This window comes from Salmo salar, chromosome ssa06 (assembly GCF_905237065.1).
Source record: "Salmo salar chromosome ssa06, Ssal_v3.1, whole genome shotgun sequence".
NCBI lineage: Eukaryota > Metazoa > Chordata > Actinopteri > Salmoniformes > Salmonidae > Salmo > Salmo salar.
The window spans coordinates 92,170,414-92,194,642 of record NC_059447.1 but is presented as its reverse complement, the minus strand read 5'-3'; the positions used below and the strand labels follow the sequence as shown (position 1 = coordinate 92,194,642).

Here is a 24,229-nt window from a genome sequence, read left to right as displayed (position 1 = left end):
ACCACGACAACGACCCCGACCACGACCACGACCAGGACAACGACCACGACCACGACAACGACCCCGACCAGGACAACGACCACGACCACGACCACGACCATGACAGCCTCGACCACGACCACGACCACGACCACGACCACGACAACGACCACGACCAGGACAACGACCACGACCACGACCACGACCATGACAGCCTCGACCACGACCACGACCACGACCACGACAACAACCACGACCACGACCAGGACAACGACCAGGACCACGACCACGACCATGACCACGACAGCCACGACCACGACCACGACAACGACCACGACCACGACCACGACCACGACCAGGACAACGACCACGACCACGACCATGACAGCCTCGACCACGACCACGACCACGACAACGACCACGACCACGACCAGGACAACGACCAGGACCACGACCACGACCATGACCACGACAGCCACGACAACGACCACGACCACGACCACGACCACGACAGCCACGACCACGACCATGACCACGACAGCCACGACCACGACCACGACAACGGCCACGACCACCACCATGACCACGACAGCCACGACCAGCCGCGACCACGACCATGACCACGACCATGACAGCCACGACCACGACCATGACAGCCATGACCATGACAGCCACGACCATGACCATGACAGCCACGACCACGACCATGACAGCCACGACCATGACCATGACAGCCACGACCACGACCATGACCATGACAGCCACGACCATGACCATGACCATGACAGCCACGACCATGACCATGACAGCCACGACCACGACCATGACAATGACAGCCACGACCATGACCACGACCACGACCATGACCACGACCTCGACAACGACCACGACCACGACCACGACCACGACCACGACAACGACCACGACAACGACCACGACCACGACCAGGACCACGACCTCGACCATGACCACGACCACGACCACGACCTCGACCACGACCACGACCACGACCCCGACCACGACCACGACCATGACCATGACCATGACAGCCACGACCATGACCATGACGACCATGACCATGACAGCCACGACCACGACCGCCACGACCACGACAGCCACGACCACGACCAGGACCAGGACCACGACCACGACAATGACAACGACCAGGACCACGACCACGACAATGACCACGACCATGACCATGACAGCCACGACCATGACCACGACAATGACCACGACCAGGACCAGGACCACGACAATGACCACGACCATGACCATGACCACGACCACGACCACAACCACGACAATGACCACGACCATGACAGCCACGACCATGACCATGACAGCCACAACCATGACCACGACCATGACCATGACCACGACCACGACCATGACCACGACCATGACCACGACCACGACCATGACCACGACAATGACAATGACCACGACCATGACAATGACCACGACCACGACCAGGACCACGATCATGACCACGATCATGACCACGACCACAACAGCCACAACCACGACCAAGACCACGACCACGACAGCCACAACCACGACCATGACCACGAGAGCAACAACCATGACCACGACCATGACAGCCACGACCACGACAGCCACGACGACCAGGACCACGACCAGGACCACGACCAGGACCACGACAGCCACGACCACGACCATGACCATAACAGCCACGACCATGACCATGACAGCCACGACCACGACCATGACCATGACAGCCACGACCACGACCATGACAGCCACGACCACGACCATGACAGCCACGACCACGACCATGACAACGACCAGGACCACGACCATGACCAGGACCACGACCAGGATCACGACAGCCACAACCACGACCAGGACCACGACCACGACCACGACAGCCACAACCACGACCATAACAGCCATGACCACGACCACGACCAGGACCACGACCATGACCAGGACCACGACAGCCACGACCATGACCATGACCACGACCCCGACCATGACCATGACCATGACAGCCACGACCACGACAAGAACCTATGACCATGACAGCCACGACCATGACCAGGACCCCGACCACGACAGCCACAACCACGACCAGGACCACGACCAGGACCATGACCACGACCCCGACAGCCACAACCACGACCAGGACCACGACCATGACCATGACCACGACCATGACAGCCACGACCACGACCATGACAACGACCATGACCATGACAGCCACGACCACGACAGCCACAACCATGACCACGACCACGACCATGACAGCCACGACCACGACCATGACAGCCACGACCACGACCATGACAGCCACGACCACGACCACGACAATGACCACGACCAGGACCACGACCACAACAATGACAGCCACGACCACGACAATGACCACGACCAGGACCAGGACCACGACAATGACCACGACCATGACAGCCACGACCATGACCACGACCACGACCATGACATTGACCATGACAATGACCACGACAATGACCACGACAATGACCACGACAATGACCACGACCATGACAGCCATGACCACGACAATGACCACGACCATGACCATGACCACGACCATGACCAGGACCACGATCATGACCACGACCACAACAGCCACAACCACGACCAGGACCAGGACCACGACCCCGACAGCCACAACCATGACCATGACCACGACAGCCACAACCATGACCACGACCACGACAGCCACGACGACCAGGACCACGACCAGGACCACGACCACGACCATGACAGCCACAACCACGACCACGACCATAACAGCCACGACCATGACCATGACAGCCACGACCAGGACCACGACCACGACAGCCACGACCACGACCATGACAGCCATGACCACGACAACGACCACGACAATGACCAGGACCATGACAGCCACGACCAGGACCATGACCAGGACCATGACAGCCATGACCAGGACCATGACCACGACCATGACCATGACCACGACAGCCACGACCACGACAAGGACCTATGACCATGACAGCCACGACCACGACAAGGACCATGACCACGACCACGACCATGACCAGGACCCCGACCACGACAGCCACAACCACGACCAGGACCACGACCAGGACCACGACCAGGACCATGACCACGACCCCGACCACGACAGCCACAACCACGACCAGGACCACGACCACGACCACGACAGCCACGACCACGACCACGACAGCCACGACAGCCACGACCACGACCATGACCAAATCATCATCAGTCTCATCATGCAGTCTTAGAATGTATTAAAAATCACAACATGAAGCCCAACGTTTGTATCATAACTAAAGTTACATAAATAACTCTAAATGAAGCATATAGGAGTACCTGTTTCTTTGTTAACCACTCAACAAGGAATAGCAGCATGTGCTCACTTCCTTTCTATTTGATTCAGCTTTCGTTCAATTGTGTTCTTCATACTATAAAATACCAAGATCAAATAATGCAACGAAATTATATTCAAATCTTGTCTGCTAAATGAACTAGTGTAGCCCACAGCCATATGGCATAGCCAGATCAGGACCCTAACATAAGGACAACTCAGAGGATGCTATTCTGTTCTTCTGAAATAGATTATATTTTCCTCATATCATGTTTCTTTAGACCTGTCTAAAATAAATAATGGATTTATTGTGAAGGTGTAGACTATATAACATGGATTTATTAGACTTTTTAAAATGTAGATTGTCACAGGCGTCGTAAGGAGTGGACCAAAACGCAGCGGGTAAAGTGCTCGTCTTCTATATTTATTAAAGAAATAACACTTAACCAAAACAAACGACGAAAACAGTCCAGTAAGGAGCACAGACTGTACTGGGAACAACCACCCACAAAACACAAGAGAAAACAAACCCCAACTAAATATGGCCTCCAATTAGAGACAACAACAACCAGCTGCCTCTAATTGGACGTCATTGCCATAACTAACATAGAACTAGAAAAGCTAGATAAACACATAGAAATAGAAAATATAGAACATAAACCAAAAACACCGAACCACACAAAACAAACACCCCCCTGCCACGCCCTGACCAAACTACAATGACAAATAACCCCTTTTACTGGTCAGGACGTGACATAGATGTTCCAAAGGTCTGAATCAGTGACCTGTAGGCTGGGTGTGGAAGCCAGGGGATGCTGAATGTGTTTATATTAATTAACGGTCAATTGCCGTGAGACCGGCAGTTATTTGCTTGATAATCACTGGCTGACGAAATTGCATGACCGCTACAACCCAACTCTGGATGATAACATAATGATGTTTGTTCCAGCATTAGAGCTGTTTTCCTAAAGAAGTTAAAATCCGATTTGTGTTTTGTTTCCTTCCCATGATACTAACGAGTATTGTGATACTGGTATCGTCCTGGCCCTAGTTTTGCCCAGTGATGTAGTAGAGTTATTAAACCTCGAGTCCGAATCGAGTCCCAAGTCCCTTATGGTCGAGTCAATGGTCGAGTCACGAGTCCCTATGGCTGAAGTCCGAGTCCCAGTGTTTGAGTCCTGGACCAAGTCCACAAGTCTGAGTCACTGGGTCCACATGAACTGAAAATATAGTCATTTACCCAGTCAGATATAGAGGAGTTATTAACCAGTCAGATATAGAGGAGTTATTTACCCAGTCAGATATAGAGGAGTTATTTACCCAGTCAGATATAGAGGAGTTATTTACCCAGTCAGATATAGAGGAGTTATTTACCCAGTCAGATATAGAGGAGTTATTTACCCAGTCAGATATAGAGGAGTTATTTACCCAGTCAGATATAGAGGAGTTATTTACCCAGTCAGATATAGAGGAGTTATTTACCCAGTCAGATATAGAGGAGTTATTTACCCAGTCAGATATAGAGGAGTTATTTACCCAGCCAGATATAGAGGAGTTATTCACCCAGTCAGATATAGAGGAGTTATTCACCCAGTCAGATATAGAGGAGTTATTTACCCAGTCAGATATAGAGGAGTTATTTACCCAGTCAGATATAGAGGAGTTATTTATCCAGTCAGATATAGAGGAGTTATTTACCCAGTCAGATATAGAGGAGTTATTAACCCAGTCAGATATAGAGGAGTTATTCACCCAGTCAGATATAGAGGAGTTATTTACCCAGTCAGATATAGAGGAGTTATTTACCCAGTCAGATATAGAGGAGTTATTTACCCAATCAGATATAGAGGAGTTATTTACCCAGTCAGATATAGAGGAGTTATTTACCCAGTCAGATATAGAGGAGTTATTTACCCAGTCAGATATAGAGGAGTTATTCACCCAGTCAGATATAGAGGAGTTATTTACCCAGTCAGATATAGAGGAGTTATTAACCCAGTCAGATATAGAGGAGTTATTAACCCAGTCAGCTATAGAGGAGTTATTTACCCAGTCAGATATAGAGGAGTTATTTACCCAGTCAGATATAGAGGAGTTATTTACCCAGTCAGATATAGAGGAGTTATTTACCCAGTCAGATATAGAGGAGTTATTTACCCAGTCAGATATAGAGGAGTTATTCACCCAGTCAGATATAGAGGAGTTATTCACCCAGTCAGATATAGAGGAGTTATTTACCCAGTCAGATATAGAGGAGTTATTTACCCAGTCAGATATAGAGGAGTTATTTACCCAGTCAGATATAGAGGAGTTATTCACCCAGTCAGATATAGAGGAGTTATTCACCCAGTCAGATATAGAGGAGTTATTTACCCAGTCAGATATAGAGGAGTTATTTACCCAGTCAGATATAGAGGAGTTATTCACCCAGTCAGATATAGAGGAGTTATTCACCCAGTCAGATATAGAGGAGTTATTCACCCAGTCAGATATAGAGGAGTTATTCACCCAGTCAGATATAGAGGAGTTATTAACCCAGTCAGATATAGAGGAGTTATTTACCCAGTCAGATATAGAGGAGTTATTTATCCAGTCAGATATAGAGGAGTTATTCACCCAGTCAGATATAGAGGAGTTATTAACCCAGTCAGATATAGAGGAGTTATTTACCCAGTCAGATATAGAGGAGTTATTCACCCAGTCAGATATAGAGGAGTTATTTACCCAGTCAGATATAGAGGAGTTATTTACCCAGTCAGATATAGAGGAGTTATTTACCCAGTCAGATATAGAGGAGTTATTCACCCAGTCAGATATAGAGGAGTTATTTACACAGTCAGATATAGAGGAGTTATTCACCCAGTCAGATATAGAGGAGTTATTTATCCAGTCAGATATAGAGGAGTTATTAACCCAGTCAGATATAGAGGAGTTATTTACCCAGTCAGATATAGAGGAGTTATTTACCCAGTCAGATATAGAGGAGTTATTAACCCAGTCAGATATAGAAGAGTTATTTACCCAGTCAGATATAGAGGAGTGACAAGAGGGATTTAGTAATACATTGTTTACTGTTAATGGTAATGTTACCATGACTACGTTCAGTATGCTACTGGTAATGTTACTATGACTACGTTCAGTAGGCTACTAGTAATGTTACCATGACTACGTTCAGTTGCAAAACGTTCTGGAACGTTGCAGATAGAAATAGCATGAATAGAGTTGGCATTATTCCTTATTCAGCATGAATACAGTTGACATTATTCCTTATTCAACATGAATAGAGTTGGCATTATTCCTTATTCAACATGAATAGAGTTGACATTATTCCTTATTCAACATGAATAGAGTTGACATTATTCCTTATTCAACATGAATAGAGTTGACATTATTCCTTATTCAACATGAACAGAGTTGACATTAATCCTTATTCAAAATGAATAGAGTTGACATTATTCCTTAATAAAATAGTGCTGTGTTTGCGGTATGATGTCTTCAGCGCTGGCAAGAAGCCCTCCTTACAATCGAACATGGGAGGTTTGATAATGCTGTGGGGTCGTTTTGCTTCCTCTGGTACTGGGGGGCCTTGAACATGTTCAAGGCATCAAGGAGTCAGCAGTTTATCAGGTGTTTTGGAGTCAAATGTCCAACCCACTGCCCAAAAACTGGGTCTCCATTGAAGGTTGTGGGTCTTCCAGCAGGAGGACAACCCCAAAGACACATGGGAAAAGCACCCAGGAATGGTTCAAGAATAGATGCTGGACTGTTCTGGTGTGGCAAGCTGTGAAGAGATGCTGGACTGTTCTGGTGTGGCCAGATGTGAAGAGATGCTGGACTGTTCTGGTGTGGCAAGCTGTGATGAGATGCTGGACTGTTCTGGTGTGGCAAGCTGTGAAGAGATGCTGGACTGTTCTGGTGTGGCCAGATGTGAAGAGATGCTGGACTGTTCTGGTGTGGCCAGATGTGAAGAGATGCTGTGCTGTTCTGGTGTGGCCAGATGTGAAGAGATGCTGTGCTGTTCTGGTGTGGCCAGATGTGAAGAGATGCTGGACTGTTCTGGTGTGGCCAGATGTGAAGAGATGCTGGACTGTTCTGGTGTGGCCAGCTGTCCTCCATCACATAGTCATAAAACCTTTCATAAATGAGCATAAATGATTTATGGTTTTATTGGAAGCACATTTATTTATTGATAATGTGGGTTAGATGTCCTCTTGGTTGTTGCTGTAAAAGAAGAGAAACACAGCCTAATGACTTTAAGTTTGTAGCGTCTGCAATTGGTTTGGCCCGCGAAACCTATTGTTGTTTGTCTCCCTGTAAAATGTTACTCTGTCTTCTCACGTAACGATCAGAAGTTACCTCTTTAAGTTGGTCATGTTTAACAATTAATATGTCTTCCCTGTGGCTCAGTTGGTAGAGCATGGTGTGTGCAACGCCAGGGTTGTGGGTTCGATTCCCACGGGGGGCCAGTACAAAAAAACAAACCCAAAAAAATACATGAAATTAAATGCATGCATTTACTACTGTAAGTCGCTCTGGATAAGAGCGTCTGCTAAATGACTAAAAAATGAAATGTTAAAGGTGAATCTTCAGAAATGTCAAAACGATGACCGTGATTTGAATGAAGGGGTTTATGTTCCTTTTCAGAGAATTGATGATGATTTTTTTTTCATTGGTGGGCGATGCGGAAGTAACCTATCCCGGAGGGACGTACATGTTCATGTCCCGAAGTGTATTTCTGATAATATTACAACGGTTGTTTATGTACATTTATCATCTGAGGATGTGTGTATTGAAATTCATGCTATTGAGTATTCTGATTCCAAAACTGATTCTCATTGGCTGTTACGTCTGTCACGTCCTGACCAGTAAAAGGGGTTATTTGTTATTGTAGTTTGGTCAGGGCGTGGCAGGGGGGTGTTTGTTTTATGTGGTTCGGCCTTTTTTTGGTTCATGTTCTACATTGTCTATTTCTATGTGTTTATCTAGTTTTTCTATATCTATGTTGGGGTTTCGGTTGGACCTCCAATTAGAGGCAGCTGGTTGTCGTTATCTCTAATTGGAGGCCACATTTAAGTGGGTTGGTTTTCTCTTATGTTTGTGGGTGGTTATTTCCTGTTTAGTCTGTCTGTCTGTCTGTCTGTCTGTCTGTCTGTCTGTCTGTCTGTCTGTCTGTCTGTCTGTCTGTCTGTCTGTCTGTCTGTCTGTCTGTCTGTCTGTCTGTCTGTCTGTCTGTCTGTCTGTCTGTCTGTCTGTCTATAGTGTCTTTCTTTCAAGTAAATAAGAAGATGATAAATATACCCGGTGCGTTTTGGTCCCCCTTCAACGACGCTTGTGACAACATCATGAGTATTGGTCTTTAAACACCTGTCACCTTTCCTTGTTTGTTGGACAGGACAGGTAACGGGTCGGCATGGTTACAGGCCTGGATTGTTTTTTCTTTGCTAGAGCTCTACATGTTTTCATTCGGTTTGTCTTTAACCAGTTTATTTTATTTTGTAAATATCGGTACACTAGTCTTATTTTCTCCACCTGCAAGTAAATAACCTCATTTTTGGGCAAGTAAAAAAAGTAAAGATTTTCTGTTGCCTCCTCACTGTTAAAATGCAACTGCATGGTCCACATTGAAGAGTCCAGATCTGAATTACATCCGTAACTTATGGTGAGATCTGAAAACATCACAGTTGGTGGAGGGCACCTCTCAAACATGAAAGGTGAAGCTCATTGATGACTACAAGAAGGGTTTGTCTGTCGTTATCTTAGCCAAAGACTCTGTACCTAAGTACTAGCTCTGGGGTGCCAATAATGTCGTCCATTCAGTTTGTCTTTATGTTCTAAATTAAAATTATAAACTTAAGTTGACAAAAAATAAAATTGGTTCTGCATTGTATGAAAATCCAATAACAAGGTGTGTGACTAAAACATTTTCTTAAATTTCAACTTATTTTTCCTAAGAAATAGGGAACTATTTAAGAAAAGTGCAAGGGTGCCAATGTATTTGGCAGCAACTGTGTTGAATACATGTAACAATCCTTAGATAGTCCAGTTGTGACTGAAAATGACTACTTTGGATACTGAGTGACATTTTGTAAACCATTTTGAACCTTCACGAACCATTCTGAATCTCTGAACCTTCATGAATCATTCTGAATCCAAATGAACCACAGCAGTGTTATGGTTTGGCTTGTTGAGGTGAGAGAGTCTGTGAGTTGTAACCCCGCCCCCTTTCTGATCCTCCGCCCATTCAGGAGAGACCATGACTATTCTAAACACGGCTGATTGGCTGCTGGGCTGCAGTAGCCCGCCCCCTGCCCACAGTGGAAAGGACTATGGTATTGACTGAGCATGTGTGTGTCTGAGCCGACTGCTCTGGAGCAGTGGGGTGGGGGTGTGTGGGGGTGTGGGGTTGTGTTGTGTGAAGTGGGGTGTGTGGGGTGGGGGGTGTGGGGTGGGGTGTGTGGGGTGTGTGGGGTGGGGGTGTGTGGGGTGGGGTGTGTGGGTGTGTGGGGGTGTGTGGGGTGGGGGTGTGTGGGGGTGTGTGAAGTGGGGGTGGGGGTGTGGAAGTGGGGGGGTGTGGGGGCGTGTGAAGTGGGGGTGTGTGGGGGTGTGGGGGTGTGTGGGGGTGTGGGGTGGGGGTGTGTGAAGTGGGGGGGTGTGGGGGTGTGTGAAGTGGGGGTGTGGGGTGGGGGTGGGGGTGTATGGGTGTGTGTGAAGTGGGGGTGTGGGGTGGGGGTGTGTGAAGTGGGGTGTGTGAAGTGGGGTGTGTGAAGTGGGGGGGTGTGGGGGTGTGTGAAGTGGGGGTGTGTGGGGTGGGGGTGTGTGAAGTGGGGGTGTGTGAAGTGGGGGTGTGTGGGGTGGGGGTGTGTGAAGTGGGGGTGTGTGAAGTGGGGGTGTATGTGAGTATAGGGGCGCCTTCAGAAGCTCACAACGTTTTCGAATGTTCAGATAGAAATATAGAATACAGAACAAACATGCCTCTCCGACGTGAAGACCAAGGAATCATGTTGGCTCTGTTCATGGCATTTCTATCTGCAACGTTTGGCAACTGAACATGGCCTAGGTGTGTGTTTGAGAGAGAAAAGGCATGTGGAATTGTAATTCAGGCTTCCACGGTAGCTAGGTACAATACCTCAGTCTAGAGATCCTCCGCTGTAGATGTGTGCTGTGCTGTTTGAATTATTCTGCACATGACCTCATATCTAGTCTCTCCTTCTCCCTCTCTTCCTTCCTCTCTTCTCCTCTCCTCCCTCCCTCTCTCCTCCTCCTCTCCTTCCTCTCTTCACTCTTCGTTCCGCTGTCTCTCCTCTCTTTCTTCTCTTCTCTTTCTCCTCTCCTTCCTCTCTCCTCTCCTCTCTCTTTCTCCTTTCTCCTCTCCTCTCCTCTCTCTCATCTCTCTCCTTCCTCTCTCCTCTCCTCTCTCTTTCTCCTTTCTCCTCTCCTCTCGCTCATCTCTCTCCTCTCCTCTCTCCTTCCTCTCCTATCTCTCCTCTCTCTCCTCTCTCCTCTCTCTCCTTTTTCCTCTCCTCTCTCTCCTCTCCTCTCCTTCCTCTCCTATCTCCTCTCTCTCCTCTCTCTCATTTCTCCTCTCCTCTCTCTCCTCTCGCTCCTATCTCTCTCCTCTCCTTCCTCTCTCTCTTTTCACCTCTCCTCTCATCTCCTCTTTCTCCTCACATTCCGCTCTCGTATCGCTCCTCTCCTCTCCTCCTCTCTCCTCTCTCCTCTCTCTACTTTCTCCTCTTCTCTCTCTCCTCTCCTCTCCTTCCTCTCTCCTCTCTTCTCCTCTTTCTCCTTCCTCTCTCCTCTCCTCTCCTTTCTCCTCTCCTCTCTCTCCTCTCCTTCCTTTCTCTCCTCTCCTTCGTCTCTATCTCCTCTCTCCTTTCTCCTCTCCTCTCGCTTCTCTCCTCTCTCCTCTTCTCTCTCCTTTAATTCCTCTCTCCTCTCCTCTCTCTCCTCTTCTCTCTCTCCTCTCTTCTCTCTCCTATTCTCTCTCCTCTTCTCTCTCTCTTCTCGCTCTCCTCTTCTCTCTCTCTCTCTCTCTCTCCTCATCTCTCTCTCCTCTTCTCTCTCTCTTCTCGCTCTTCGCTTCTCTCTTCTCTCTCCTTCTTTCTCCTCTCTCTTCTCTCTCTCTCTTCTCTCTCTTCTCGCTCTCCTCTTCTCTCTTCTCTCTCTCCTTCTTTCTCCTCTCTCTTCTCTCTCTCTTCTCTCTCTCCTCTCTCTCCTCTTCTCTCTCCTCTCTCTCCTCTTCTCTCTCCTCTTCTCTCTCCTCTCTCTTCTCTTCTATCTCTTCTCTCCTCTTCTCTCTCTCCTCACCTCTGTCTCTCCTCTCCTTCCTCTCCAGTTAAAACAGAGCCTATAAACAACAGTGAGACAGCCAGGACTACAGGAGACACAACACTGGACAACTACGCAGGATCAGGTAACACACACAACACACACACACACACACACACACACACACACACACACACACACACACACACACACACACACACACACACACACACAAACACAACACACAGCACGCAAACACAACACACACAAACACAACGCACAACACACAGCACGCAAACACGCACACACACACACACACACACACACACACACACACACACACACACACACACACACACACACACACACACACACACACACACACACACACACACACACACACAGCACACAAACACAACACACAGCACGCAAACACAACACACACAAACACAACGCACAACACACAGCACACACACACACACACACACACACACACACACACACACACACACACACACACACACACACACAGCACGCAAACACAACACACACACACACACACAGAGCAACCCCATGTAGAGAGGGTTTAGAGACAGAGGGGTCAGTGTTGACCTGTGACGTCTCTATGACAACAAACTACAACCGTATGACAAAGAGGAATATGATCAGACACAGTGTATGTACTGGTTGTTGTTTACCCGTTGTTTACCAGTTGTTTACCAGTTGTTTACCAGTTGTTTACCGTTGTTTACCAGTTGTTTACCAGTTGTTTACCAGTTGTTTACCGTTGTTTACCAGTTGTTTACCAGTTGTTTACCGTTGTTTACCAGTTGTTTACCAGTTGTTTACCGTTGTTTACCAGTTGTTTACCAGTTGTTTACCAGTTGTTTACCAGTTGTTTACCCGTTGTTTACCAGTTGTTTACCAGTTGTTTACCAGTTGTTTACCAGTTGTTTACCCGTTGTTTACCAGTTGTTTACCAGTTGTTTACCAGTTGTTTACCCGGATGTGTTGTTTGTTGTTGTTTATTGTTGTCAGTCATTACCAGCAGTGGATACAGCCCTCCATCTGCACACCAGTACTCCCCACCCATCTACCCCTCCAAGTAAGTCCTGCAATGTACTATATACTATTACTATATTACTATATAACTATACTATACACAATTACTATATTATATTACTATATTATATTACTATATAACTAGTACTATATACTATTACTATATTATATTACTATATAACTATACTATACACAATTACTATATTATATTTCTATATTATATTACTATATAAGTATAGTACTATATGCTATTACTATATTAAATTACTATATAACTGTACTATACACTATTACTATATTATATTACTATATTATATTACTATATAACTAGTACTATATACTATTACTATATTATATTACTATATAACTATACTATACACAATTACTATATTATATTTCTATATTATATTACTATATAAGTATAGTACTATATGCTATTACTATATTATATTACTATATAACTGTACTATACACTATTACTATATTATATTACTATATAACTATACTATATACTATTACTATATTATATTACTATATAACTATACTATACACTATTACTATATTATATTGCTATATTACTATAGTACTATATACTATTACTATATTAGATTACTATATAACTATATAACTATACACAATTACTATATTATTTTACTATATAACTATGCTATATACTATTACTATATTATATTACTATATTATATTACAATATAACTATACTATATACTATTACTATATTATATTACTATATAACTATACTGCACACTATTACTATATTATATTACTATATAACTGTACTATACACTATTACTATATTATATTACTGTATAACTATACTATACAATATTACTATATTATATTACTATATAACTATACTATACACTTTTACTATATTATATTACTGTATAACTGTAAGCTATTCATATATTATATTACTATATAACTATACTATATGATATTACTATTTTATAATACTATATAACTATACTATACACTATTACTATAGTATTTTACTATATAACTATACTATAAACTATTACTATATTATATTACTATATAACTGTAAGCTATTAATATATTATATTACTATATAACTATGCTATACACTTACTATATTATATTTAAGCAATAAGGCCCGAGGGGGTGTGGTATATGGACAATATACCACGGCTAAGGGCTGTTCTTAGTGCCTGGACACAGCCTTTAGCCGTGGTATATTGGCCATGTACCACAAACACCCAAGATGCCTTGCTGCTGTTATAAACTGGTTACCACCGTAATTAAAGCAGTAAAGATACATGTTTTGTCATGCATGTGGTATATGGTCTTATATACCACGGCTTTCAGCCACTCAGCATTCAGGGCTCGAATTACCCTGTTTATAATACTATATAACTATACTATATTATATTACTATATAACTATACTATACACTATCACTATATTATATTACTGTATTAATATACTATACACTATTATAATATTACTGTATTACTATACTATACACTATTATTATATTACTGTATTACTACACTATACACTATTAACTATATTGTATTACTATATAACTATACTATACACTATTATTATATTACTGTATAACTATACTATACACTATTACTATATTGTATTACTATATAACTATACTATACACTATTACTATATTATATTACTGTATTACTGTACTATACACTATTACTATATTATATTATTGTATAACTTTATAACTATACTTTGCCCTATTACTATATTACTGTATAACTATACTATACACTATTACTTTACTATATTGCTATATAACTATACTGTACACCATTACTATATTTTATTACTATACTATACACTATATTTTATTACTGTATAACTATGCTATACACTATTACTATATTACTGTATAACTATGCTATACATTATTACTATATTATATTACTATATAACTATACTATACACTACTACTATATTATATTACTATATAACTATACTATACACAATTACTATATTATATTACTATGTAACTATACTATACACTATTACTATATTATATTACTATATAACTATACTATACACTACTACTATATTATATTACTATATAACTATACTATACACTATTACTATATTATATTACTATATAACTATACTATACACTATTACTATATTATATTACTATATAACTATACTATACACTACTACTATATTATATTATATTACTATATAACTATACTATACACCATTACTATATTATATTACTATACTATACACTATTACTTTACTATATTACTATATAACTATACTATACACTATTACTATATTATATTACTATATAACTATACTATACACCATTACTATATTTTATTACTATACTATACACTATTACTTTACTATATTACTATATAACTATACTATACACTATTACTATATTATATTACTATATAACTATACTATACACTATTACTATATTATATTATTATATAACTATACTATACACTATTACTATATTATATTACTATATAACTCTTTCTCCTCTCCTCTCCTCTCCTCTCCTCTCCTCTCCTCTCCTCTCCTCAGGCCGTACCCCCACATCCTGTCCACACCGGCAGCCCCGCCCATGCCAGCGTACGCCGGCCAATCCCAGTTCAGCAGCATGCAGCCGTCGACCGTCTACACCACATACTCCCAGACTGGCCAGGCCTACGGACTGTCTACCTATGGTACACGCACACGCACAGACTGACACTCATGTACTCAGACATGTTGTCCTCTCAGACTGACACACATGTACTCTCTATCCCTCTCTCTCCCTCCCTTTCTCTCCCCTCCCTCTCGCTCTCTCTCTCTTTCTCTCTCTCTCCTTCCCTCTCTCCCCATCCCTCTCTCTCTCCCTCTCTCTCCTTCCCTCTCTCCCCATCCCTCTCTCTCTCCCTCTCTCCCCTCTCCCTCTCTCTCTCTCTCTCTCTCCCTCCCCCTCTCTCTCTCTCTTCCTCCCTCTCTCTCTCTCTCTCCCCTCTCTCTCTCCTTCCGTCTCTCCCCCTCTCTCTCTCTCTCTCTCTCTCTCTCTCTCTCTCTCTCTCTCTCTCTCTCTATCCTCTCTCTCCCCTCCCCCTCTCTCCCCTCCCCCTCTCTCTCTCCTTCCCTCTCCCCCTCCCTCTCTCTCTCTCTCTCTCTCTCTCTCTATCCTCTCTCCCCCTCCCCTCTCTCTCTCCTTCCCTCTCTCCCCCCTCTCTCCCTCCCCCCTCTCTCTCCAGACCTGGGTGTGATGTTACCAGGTATGAAGACAGAGGGGAGTCTCTCCCAAACTCCCCTACAGACCAGCCTCAACTACACACCACAGCCTGGACAGACAGCCTACTCACCATATCAGATGCCAGGTCAGTTAGCCAAACATCCAATCGAAGGAATGTGAGAGTGGAAACCTAACCAATCAGGTGACAGGTACCGTACTAGCGTGACTTAAGTAGGAATTCCTGCCTTCATTAGGTAAGACTAAAATACAGGACCTGTTCATTGTGGAGTGAACTCTGTATGTAATTGTGTCTGTTTAAGCTGTTCGGATAGTTGTTTGTAATAAAACACAGTATCATTGGAAAAGAGACTGGACTCCAGTGGGATTTCCTAAATAAAGGTTATAGAAATCAAATATAGAAATATCTCAATAACAGTTATGTCAGGAAAATGAATTGACACAAGATGAATTCATCTCTGTCTCTCTGTCTCTTTCTCTCTCTCTCTCTCTCTCTCTCCCTCCTTCTCTCGCTCTCTCTCTGTCTCTCTCTTTCTCCCTCTCCTTCCCTCTCTCTCTCTCTCCCTCTCGCTCTCGCTCTGTCTCTGTCTGTCTCTTTCCCTCTCCTTCTCTCTCTTTCTGTCTCTTCCTCTGTCTCTCTCTGTCTCTCTCTCTGTCTCTTGCTCTCTCTGTATCTCTCTCTCTGTCTCTCTCTGTCTCTCTCTCTCTCTCTCTCTCTGTCTCTCTGTCTTTCTCTTTGTCTCTGTCTGTCTCTCTCTGTCTCTCTCTTTGTCTCTCTCTGTCTCTCTCTTTGTCTCTCTCTCTCGCTCTCTCTCTCTCTCTCTCTCTCTCTCTCTGTCTCTCTGTCTCTCTCTTTGTCTCTCTCTCTCTCTCTCTCTCTCTCTCTCTCTCTCTCTCTCTCTCTCTCTCTCTGTCTCTCTCTTTGTCTCTCTGTCTGTCTCTCTCCCTCTTCTTCTCTCTCCAGGGTCCAGTTTCACGTCATCATCTGGTCTGTACTCCAGCAACAACTCTGTGTCCAACCCAGCCAACTACACTGCTCCACAGCAGGTACCTGTGTGTATGCGTGCATGGGTGTGTGTGTGTGTGTGTGTGTTTTGATGTGTGTGTGTATGTATGTATGTAAGTGTGTATTACAAGCATTCTTAAACCTCAACAAACAAGCACAAGTCTGTCTCTACTGTAGAACTCTGTCTAGAATTTACACTTGTCACGTCCTGACCAGTAAAGGGATTATTTGTAATTAGAGTTTGGTCAGGATGTGGCAGGGGGTATTTGTTTTATATGGTTTTGAGTGTGTGTGTTTATGTAGAGGGGCGTTTGATTTATGTTTCCGGGGTTTTTGGTTTAGTTCTATGTTGCATAGTTCTACGTCTGTTTCTAGGATGTTTATTTCTATGTTTAGTAATTGGGATTGGGGCCTTCAATTGGAGGCAGCTGGTTATCGTTGCCTCTAATTGAAGGTCCTATAATTAGGAGTATGTTTGTTTTTGGGAATTGTGGGAGGTTGTTCTTTGTACTGCTGTGTATAGCCGACGAGACTGTTCAGTTGTTTATTGTTTTGTTTATTAGTCGCGTTCACAATAAAAGTTAAGATGAGCGCGCAACTCGCTGCGCCTTGGTCCAGTCACGACGACGACCGTTACAACACTGTTACGTCTATAACTACCTAAGTGTTTGACTGCTGTGTCAGTGTCCTTGAGCCTAGAATGACTTGTGTTTGTGTTAGAAGGTAATGCTCGTAACACAGTTGATCGGGAGAACATGGTTACCCCACAACAACAAAAACTAAAATATACCGAATACGATAATTCATTTCAAAAATCTGTTTTGGACAGAATATTTATCTTAGGTTACGTTCCAAATAGCTCTATATACCCTATGGGCCTTGGTCAATACGAGTCACTATATACCCAATGGGCCTTGGTCAGTACGAGTCACTATATACCCTATGGGCCTTGGTCAATACGAGTCACTATATACCCAATGGGCCTTGGTCAGTACGAGTCACTATATACCCTATGGGCCTTGGTCAATACGAGTCACTATATACCCTATGGGCCTTGGTCAATACGAGTCACTATATACCCTATGGGCCTTGGTCAATACGAGTCACTATATACCCTATGGGCCTTGGTCAATACGAGTCACTATATACCCTATGGGCCTTGGTCAATACGAGTCACTATATACCCTATGGGCCTTGGTCAATACGAGTCACTATATACCCAATGGGCCTTGGTCAGTACGAGTCACTATATACCCTATGGGCCTTGGTCAATACGAGTCACTATATACCCTATGGGCCTTGGTCAATACGAGTCACTATATACCCTATGGGCCTTGGTCAATACGAGTCACTATATACACTATGGGCCTTGGTCAATAGTAGGTCACTATATACCCTATGGGCCTTGGTCAATACGAGTCACTATATACCCTATGGGCCTTGGTCAATAGTAGTGACTATATACCCTATGGGCCTTGGTCAATACGAGTCACTATATACCCTATGGGCCTTGGTCAATACGAGTCACTATATACCCTATGGGCCTTGGTCAATAGTAGTGACTATATACCCTATGGGCCTTGGTCAATACGAGTCACTATATACCCTATGGGCCTTGGTCAATACGAGTCACTATATACCCTATGGGCCTTGGTCAATACGAGTCACTATATACCCTATGGGCCTTGGTCAATACGAGTCACTATATACCCTATGGGCCTTGGTCAGTACGAGTCACTATATACCCTATGGGCCTTGGTCAATACGAGTCACTATATACCCTATGGGCCTTGGTCAATAGTAGGTCACTATATACCCTATGGGCCTTGGTCAATAGTAGTGACTATATACCCTATGGGCCTTGGTCAATACGAGTCACTATATACCCTATGGGCCTTGGTCAATAGTAGTGACTATATACCCTATGGGCCTTGGTCAATAGTAGTGACTATATACCCTATGGGCCTTGGTCAATACGAGTCACTATATACCCTATGGGCCTTGGTCAATACGAGTCACTATATACCCTATGGGCCTTGGTCAATACGAGTCACTATATACCCAATGGGCCTTGGTCAATACGAGTCACTATATACCCTATGGGCCTTGGTCAATACGAGTCACTATATACCCTATGGGCCTTGGTCAATACGAGTCACTATATACCCTATGGGCCTTGGTCAATACGAGTCACTATATACCCTATGGGCCTTGGTCAGTACGAGTCACTATATACCCTATGGGCCTTGGTCAATACGAGTCACTATATACCATATGGGCCTTGGTCAATAGTAGGTCACTATATACCCTATGGGCCTTGGTCAATAGTAGTGACTATATACCCTATGGGCCTTGGTCAATACGAGTCACTATATACCCTATGGGCCTTGGTCAATACGAGTCACTATATACCCTATGGGCCTTGGACAATAGTAGTGACTATATACCCTATGGGCCTTGGTCAATACGAGTCACTATATACCCTATGGGCCTTGGTCAATAGTAGTGACTATATACCCTATGGGCCTTGGTCAATAATAGATCACTATATACCCTATGGGCCTTGGTCAATACGAGTCACTATATACCCAATGGGCCTTGGTCAATACGAGTCACTATATACCCTATGGGCCTTGGTCAATACGAGTCACTATATACCCTATGGGCCTTGGTCAATACGAGTCACTATATACCCTATGGGCCTTGGTCAATACGAGTCACTATATACACTATGGGCCTTGGTCAATACGAGTCACTATATACACTATGGGCCTTGGTCAATACGAGTCACTATATACCCAATGGGCCTTGGTCAATACGAGTCACTATATACCCTATGGGCCTTGGTCAATATTAGTGACTATATACCCTATGGGCCTTGGTCAATAGTAGTGACTATATACCCTATGGGCCTTGGTCAATATTAGTGACTATATACCCTATGGGCCTTGGTCAATAGTAGTGACTATATACCCTATGGGCCTTGGTCAATAGTAGGTCACTATATACCCTATGGGCCTTGGTCAATAATAGGTCACTATATACCCTATGGGCCTTGGTCAATAATAGGTCACTATATACCCTATGGGCCTTGGTCAATAATAGGTCACTATATACCCTATGGGCCTTGGTCAATATTAGTAAACTATAGTAGTTAAATTCTTCTTTGAAAGTTGATAAACTTGTAAACCCACTTTTGACAAAATGGCCCTTGAATGTTTTGGTACACCTACTGTAGAGGTCCTCTTTGTCTCCACCCATTCAGCATCGTTCACACCCTTTTAAGCCTAAGCCCCACCCATCTCTTTAAGGATTCACATGTGAGGCCATGTGCTAAACAGAGTGAGTACGGTAGTGTAGCAAACAGAGTGAGTACGGTAGTGTAGTAAACAGAGTGAGTACGGTAGTGTAGTAAACAGAGTGAGTACGGTAGTGTAGTAAACAGAGTGAGTACGGTAGTGTGCTAAACAGAGTGAGTACGGTAGTGTGCTAAACAGAGTGAGTACGGTAGTGTAGTAAACAGAGTGAGTACGGTAGTGTACTAAACAGAGTGAGTACGGTAGTGTAGTAAACAGAGTGAGTACGGTAGTGTAGTAAACAGAGTGAGTACGGTAGTGTAGTAAACAGAGTGAGTACGGTAGTGTAATAAACAGCCTAAAGATTTAGAGACTAATGGCTGGTTTATACTACGTCTATCGACATGTCTGTAGACAGTTGTCGCAGTTCTATCGTCGTCCGACATCCAACTTGTCGTTGTCGTTATTAAAAAGTCGAAAACACCAAAACGACAAGCTGCATGACATCAGCAGCCTGGTGGTCCAAAATATCATAACTGGTGTATTTTAAAACCAATAAACCCATCCGTTTAAAAATGAATTTAGTAAATGTGTTTTCTGGAAAACCAGGCAACTAAAAGCAACTTTTGAAACAATGCTTTTTGTTCGTTTCTAGGTTGTTAGCTGGCTAGCTAAAGTTAAGTTAGCTGGCTAGCTAAAGTTAAGTTATCTGGCTAGCCAGTTCGAATAATGCCCACATCATATAGCTGACAACGTCTTCACTTTAGCTAATTTGTCTTCATTATTACAGGAAAATAAACTCACAACAAGATAATTATTTAGAAGTTAATGGTGCGCTAATTACAGAAAATAGCTTACTGTTCCGAGTGTGACGAAATTAAAGCAGGGCATTCTACCGGAGAATGTTAGAATTTGGACACTGTCTTGTTGGCCTAACGTTATATCCTAATTTGACTTTGGTGCAGGTCATGTTGTTCTTCACATTACTGTCTCTGGTAAACACACACAATATCAAATAAAAACTATGTTTATTTGTCACATGCACAGGATACAGAAGGTGTAAATGGTACAGTTAAATAGTTACTTGCATAGTGGAGTTTTTGATTTAGACATGTGGCTAGCTATCTAGCTAGCTAAACAATGAACCATAATCCCATCTCATGATGTTACTACCCTGTATGAATCTACAGGTAGCTAAAGCTAACCAACTTGTTTCAGTGTTGAGATACAAATAATATTTCTACACATTCCATAATCGTAACATTAGCTAGCGAGCCAGCCAGCTAACAGTACTCTTTAATTTGCAATTAAAATGACTTTCTGACAAAATAATATAATATCTGAAAATGTAGCTAGCTAGACTCTCTTACCCATATACATGGATGAACGCTTCTCCCTCTCTATCATGGTTGCCATGGTTGCCCTTAGTTTGAAGATGTAATCCGGAGACAGGTGTTTTATACAGTAGCCTTTTCTCTTTTCGACTGCCTCTGCATATTTGCAATCAAACGGCTGAATTTTACTCCGTCTCCTTAGCTTCCACCGGGCATTCCACTGATTTCAAAACTCGGTCCTCCAGCAGTGGAAAGTATTAGCAACACTTTTGCAGTTCTCCATGATATCTTTTAAAAAAAAGCAGCGGTACCAAGGATTATCAACACATACTGACCAGCTCATGTTATAGACAGAAGCGTGCTACATGGCAGACCAATCCGAACTCATCTCTCGGCATGTCCAGCCCATCCAATTGTAACCGATGTGAAATGGCTGGTTAGTTAGCGGTGGTGCGCGCTAATAGCGTTTCAATCGGTGACGTCACTCGCTCTGAGACTTGAAGTAGGGTTTCCCCTTGCGTTGCAGCTTTTGTGGCGCGATGGGTAACGATGCTTCGTGGGTGTCAGTTGTTGATGTGTGCAGAGGGTCCCTGGTTCGAGCCCGGGTTGGGGCGAAGAGAGGGACGGAACCTACACTGTTACACAATATCTCAGCCAATCATGGCTAGCGGGAAGGTTCCTGCCTTTTTTCCGTGTCTAAACCAACTAGGCTCGTAATTTAACAATTTTATTCATATTTACAGATGGCATACAAGTTGGTTTTAAGGCACATGAAAGTTCACATGTTCCAGAAGGCATTTCAGACAAAAAAAAAAACACATTTTGATTTGTTTTTAAATGATTACGTTCAGATGCTAAGGAGTGACGCGCGACATACACCTAGTTTCCTGAAACAAGTCACATACAGTGAGGGGGAAAAAAGTATTTGATCCCCTGCTGATTTTGTACGTTTGCCCACTGACAAAGAAATGATCAGTCTATAATTTTAATGGTAGGTTTATTTGAACAGTGAGAGACAGAATAACAACAAAAAAATACAGAAAAACGCATGTCAAAAATGTTAGAAATTGATTTGCATTTTAATGAGGGAAATAAGAATTTGACCCCCTCTCAATCAGAAAGATTTCTGGCTCCCAGGTGTCTTTTATACAGGTAACGAGCTGAGATTAGGAGCACACTCTTAAAGGGAGTGCTCCTAATCTCAACTTGTTACCTGTATAAAAGACACCTGTCCACAGAAGCAATCAATCAATCAGATTCCAAACTCTCCGCCATGGCAAAGACCAAAGAGCTCTCCAAGGATGTCAGGGACAAGATTGTAGACCTACACAATGCTGGAATGGGCTACAAGACCATCGCCAAGCAGCTTGGTGAGAAGGTGACAACAGTTGGTGTGATTATTCGCAAATGGAAGAAACACAAAAGAACTGTCAATCTCCCTCGGCCTGGGGCTCCATGCAAGATCTCACCTCGTGGAGTTGCAATGATCATGAGAACGGTGAGGAATCAGCCCAGAACTACACGGGAGGATCTTGTCAATGATCTCAAGGCAGCTGGGACCATAGTCACCAAGAAAACAATTGGTAACACACTACGCCGTGAAGGACTGAAATCCTGCAGCGCCCGCAAGGTCCCCCTGCTCATTTTACATTTACATTTACGTCATTTAGCAGACAATCTTATCCAGAGCGACTTACAAGAAAGCACATATACATGCCCGTCTGAAGTTTGCCAATGAACATCTGAATGATTCAGAGGACAACTGCGTGAAAGTGTTGTGGTCAGATGAGACCAAAATGGAGCTCTTTGGCATCAACTCAACTCACCCTGTTTAGAGGAGGAGGAATGCTGCCTATGACCCAAAGAACACCATCCCCACCGTCAAACATGGAGGTGGAAACATTATGCTATGGGGGTGTTTTTCTGCTACGGGGACAGGACAACTTCACCGCATCAAAGGGACGATGGACGGGGCCATGTACCATCAAATCTTGGGTGAAAACCTCCTTCCCTCAGCCAGGGCATTGAAAATGGGTCGTGGATGGGTATTACAGCATGACAATGACCCAAAACACACAGCCAAGGCAACAAAGGAGTGGCTCAAGAAGAAGCACATTAAGGTCCTGGAGTGGCCTAGCCAGTCTCCAGACCTTAATCCCATAGAAAATCTGTGGAGGGAGCTGAAGGTTCAAGTTGCCAAACGTCAGCCTCGAAACCTTAATGACTTGGAGAAGATCTGCAAAGAGGAGTAGGACAAAATCCCTCCTGAGATGTGTGCAAACCTGGTGGCCAACTACAAGAAACGTCTGACCTCTGTGATTGCAAACAAGGGATTTGCCACCAAGTACTAAGTCATGTTTTGCAGAGGGGTCAAATACTTATTTCCCTCATTAAAATGCAAATCATTTTATAACATTTTTGACATGCGTTTGTCTGGATTTCTTTGTTGTTATTCTGTCTCTCTCTGTTCAAATAAACCTACCATTAACATTATAGACTGATCATTTCTTTGTCAGTGGGCAAATGTACAAAATCACCAGGGGATCAAATACTTTTTTCCCTCAAAGCCTTTGTGATGAGTAGAGAGGTACTTAACAGAGACTGTAATGTCTGTATATGTAGGATGTGGTTGTTTAAAGTAAGAAATGGTAAGGGTTAGTAGAGTATCTCTGTACATGTTAGTAGAATATCTCTGTACATGTT

The 24,229-nt window shown here is 43.6% G+C and overlaps 1 protein-coding gene across 7 annotated transcripts in view; it reads left to right on the top strand.

The window, feature by feature from the left end:
• Positions 1 to 24,229, top strand: part of eya4 (EYA transcriptional coactivator and phosphatase 4) — a 173,493-nt gene that overhangs the window by 96,486 nt on the left and 52,778 nt on the right. For 5 of the 7 annotated variants that reach the window (XM_045721191.1, XM_045721192.1, XM_045721189.1 and 2 more), the window contains 6 exons: positions 9,568 to 9,651; positions 11,658 to 11,735; positions 12,629 to 12,695; positions 15,218 to 15,360; positions 15,895 to 16,017; positions 16,855 to 16,937. In XM_045721191.1, coding sequence (XP_045577147.1) covers positions 9,568 to 9,651; positions 11,658 to 11,735; positions 12,629 to 12,695; positions 15,218 to 15,360; positions 15,895 to 16,017; positions 16,855 to 16,937 — 578 coding nt within the window. The remainder of the gene's footprint in view (positions 1 to 9,567; positions 9,652 to 11,657; positions 11,736 to 12,628; positions 12,696 to 15,217; positions 15,361 to 15,894; positions 16,018 to 16,854; positions 16,938 to 24,229) is intronic. The other 2 variants (XM_045721193.1, XM_045721195.1) reach the window with 1 other exon arrangement.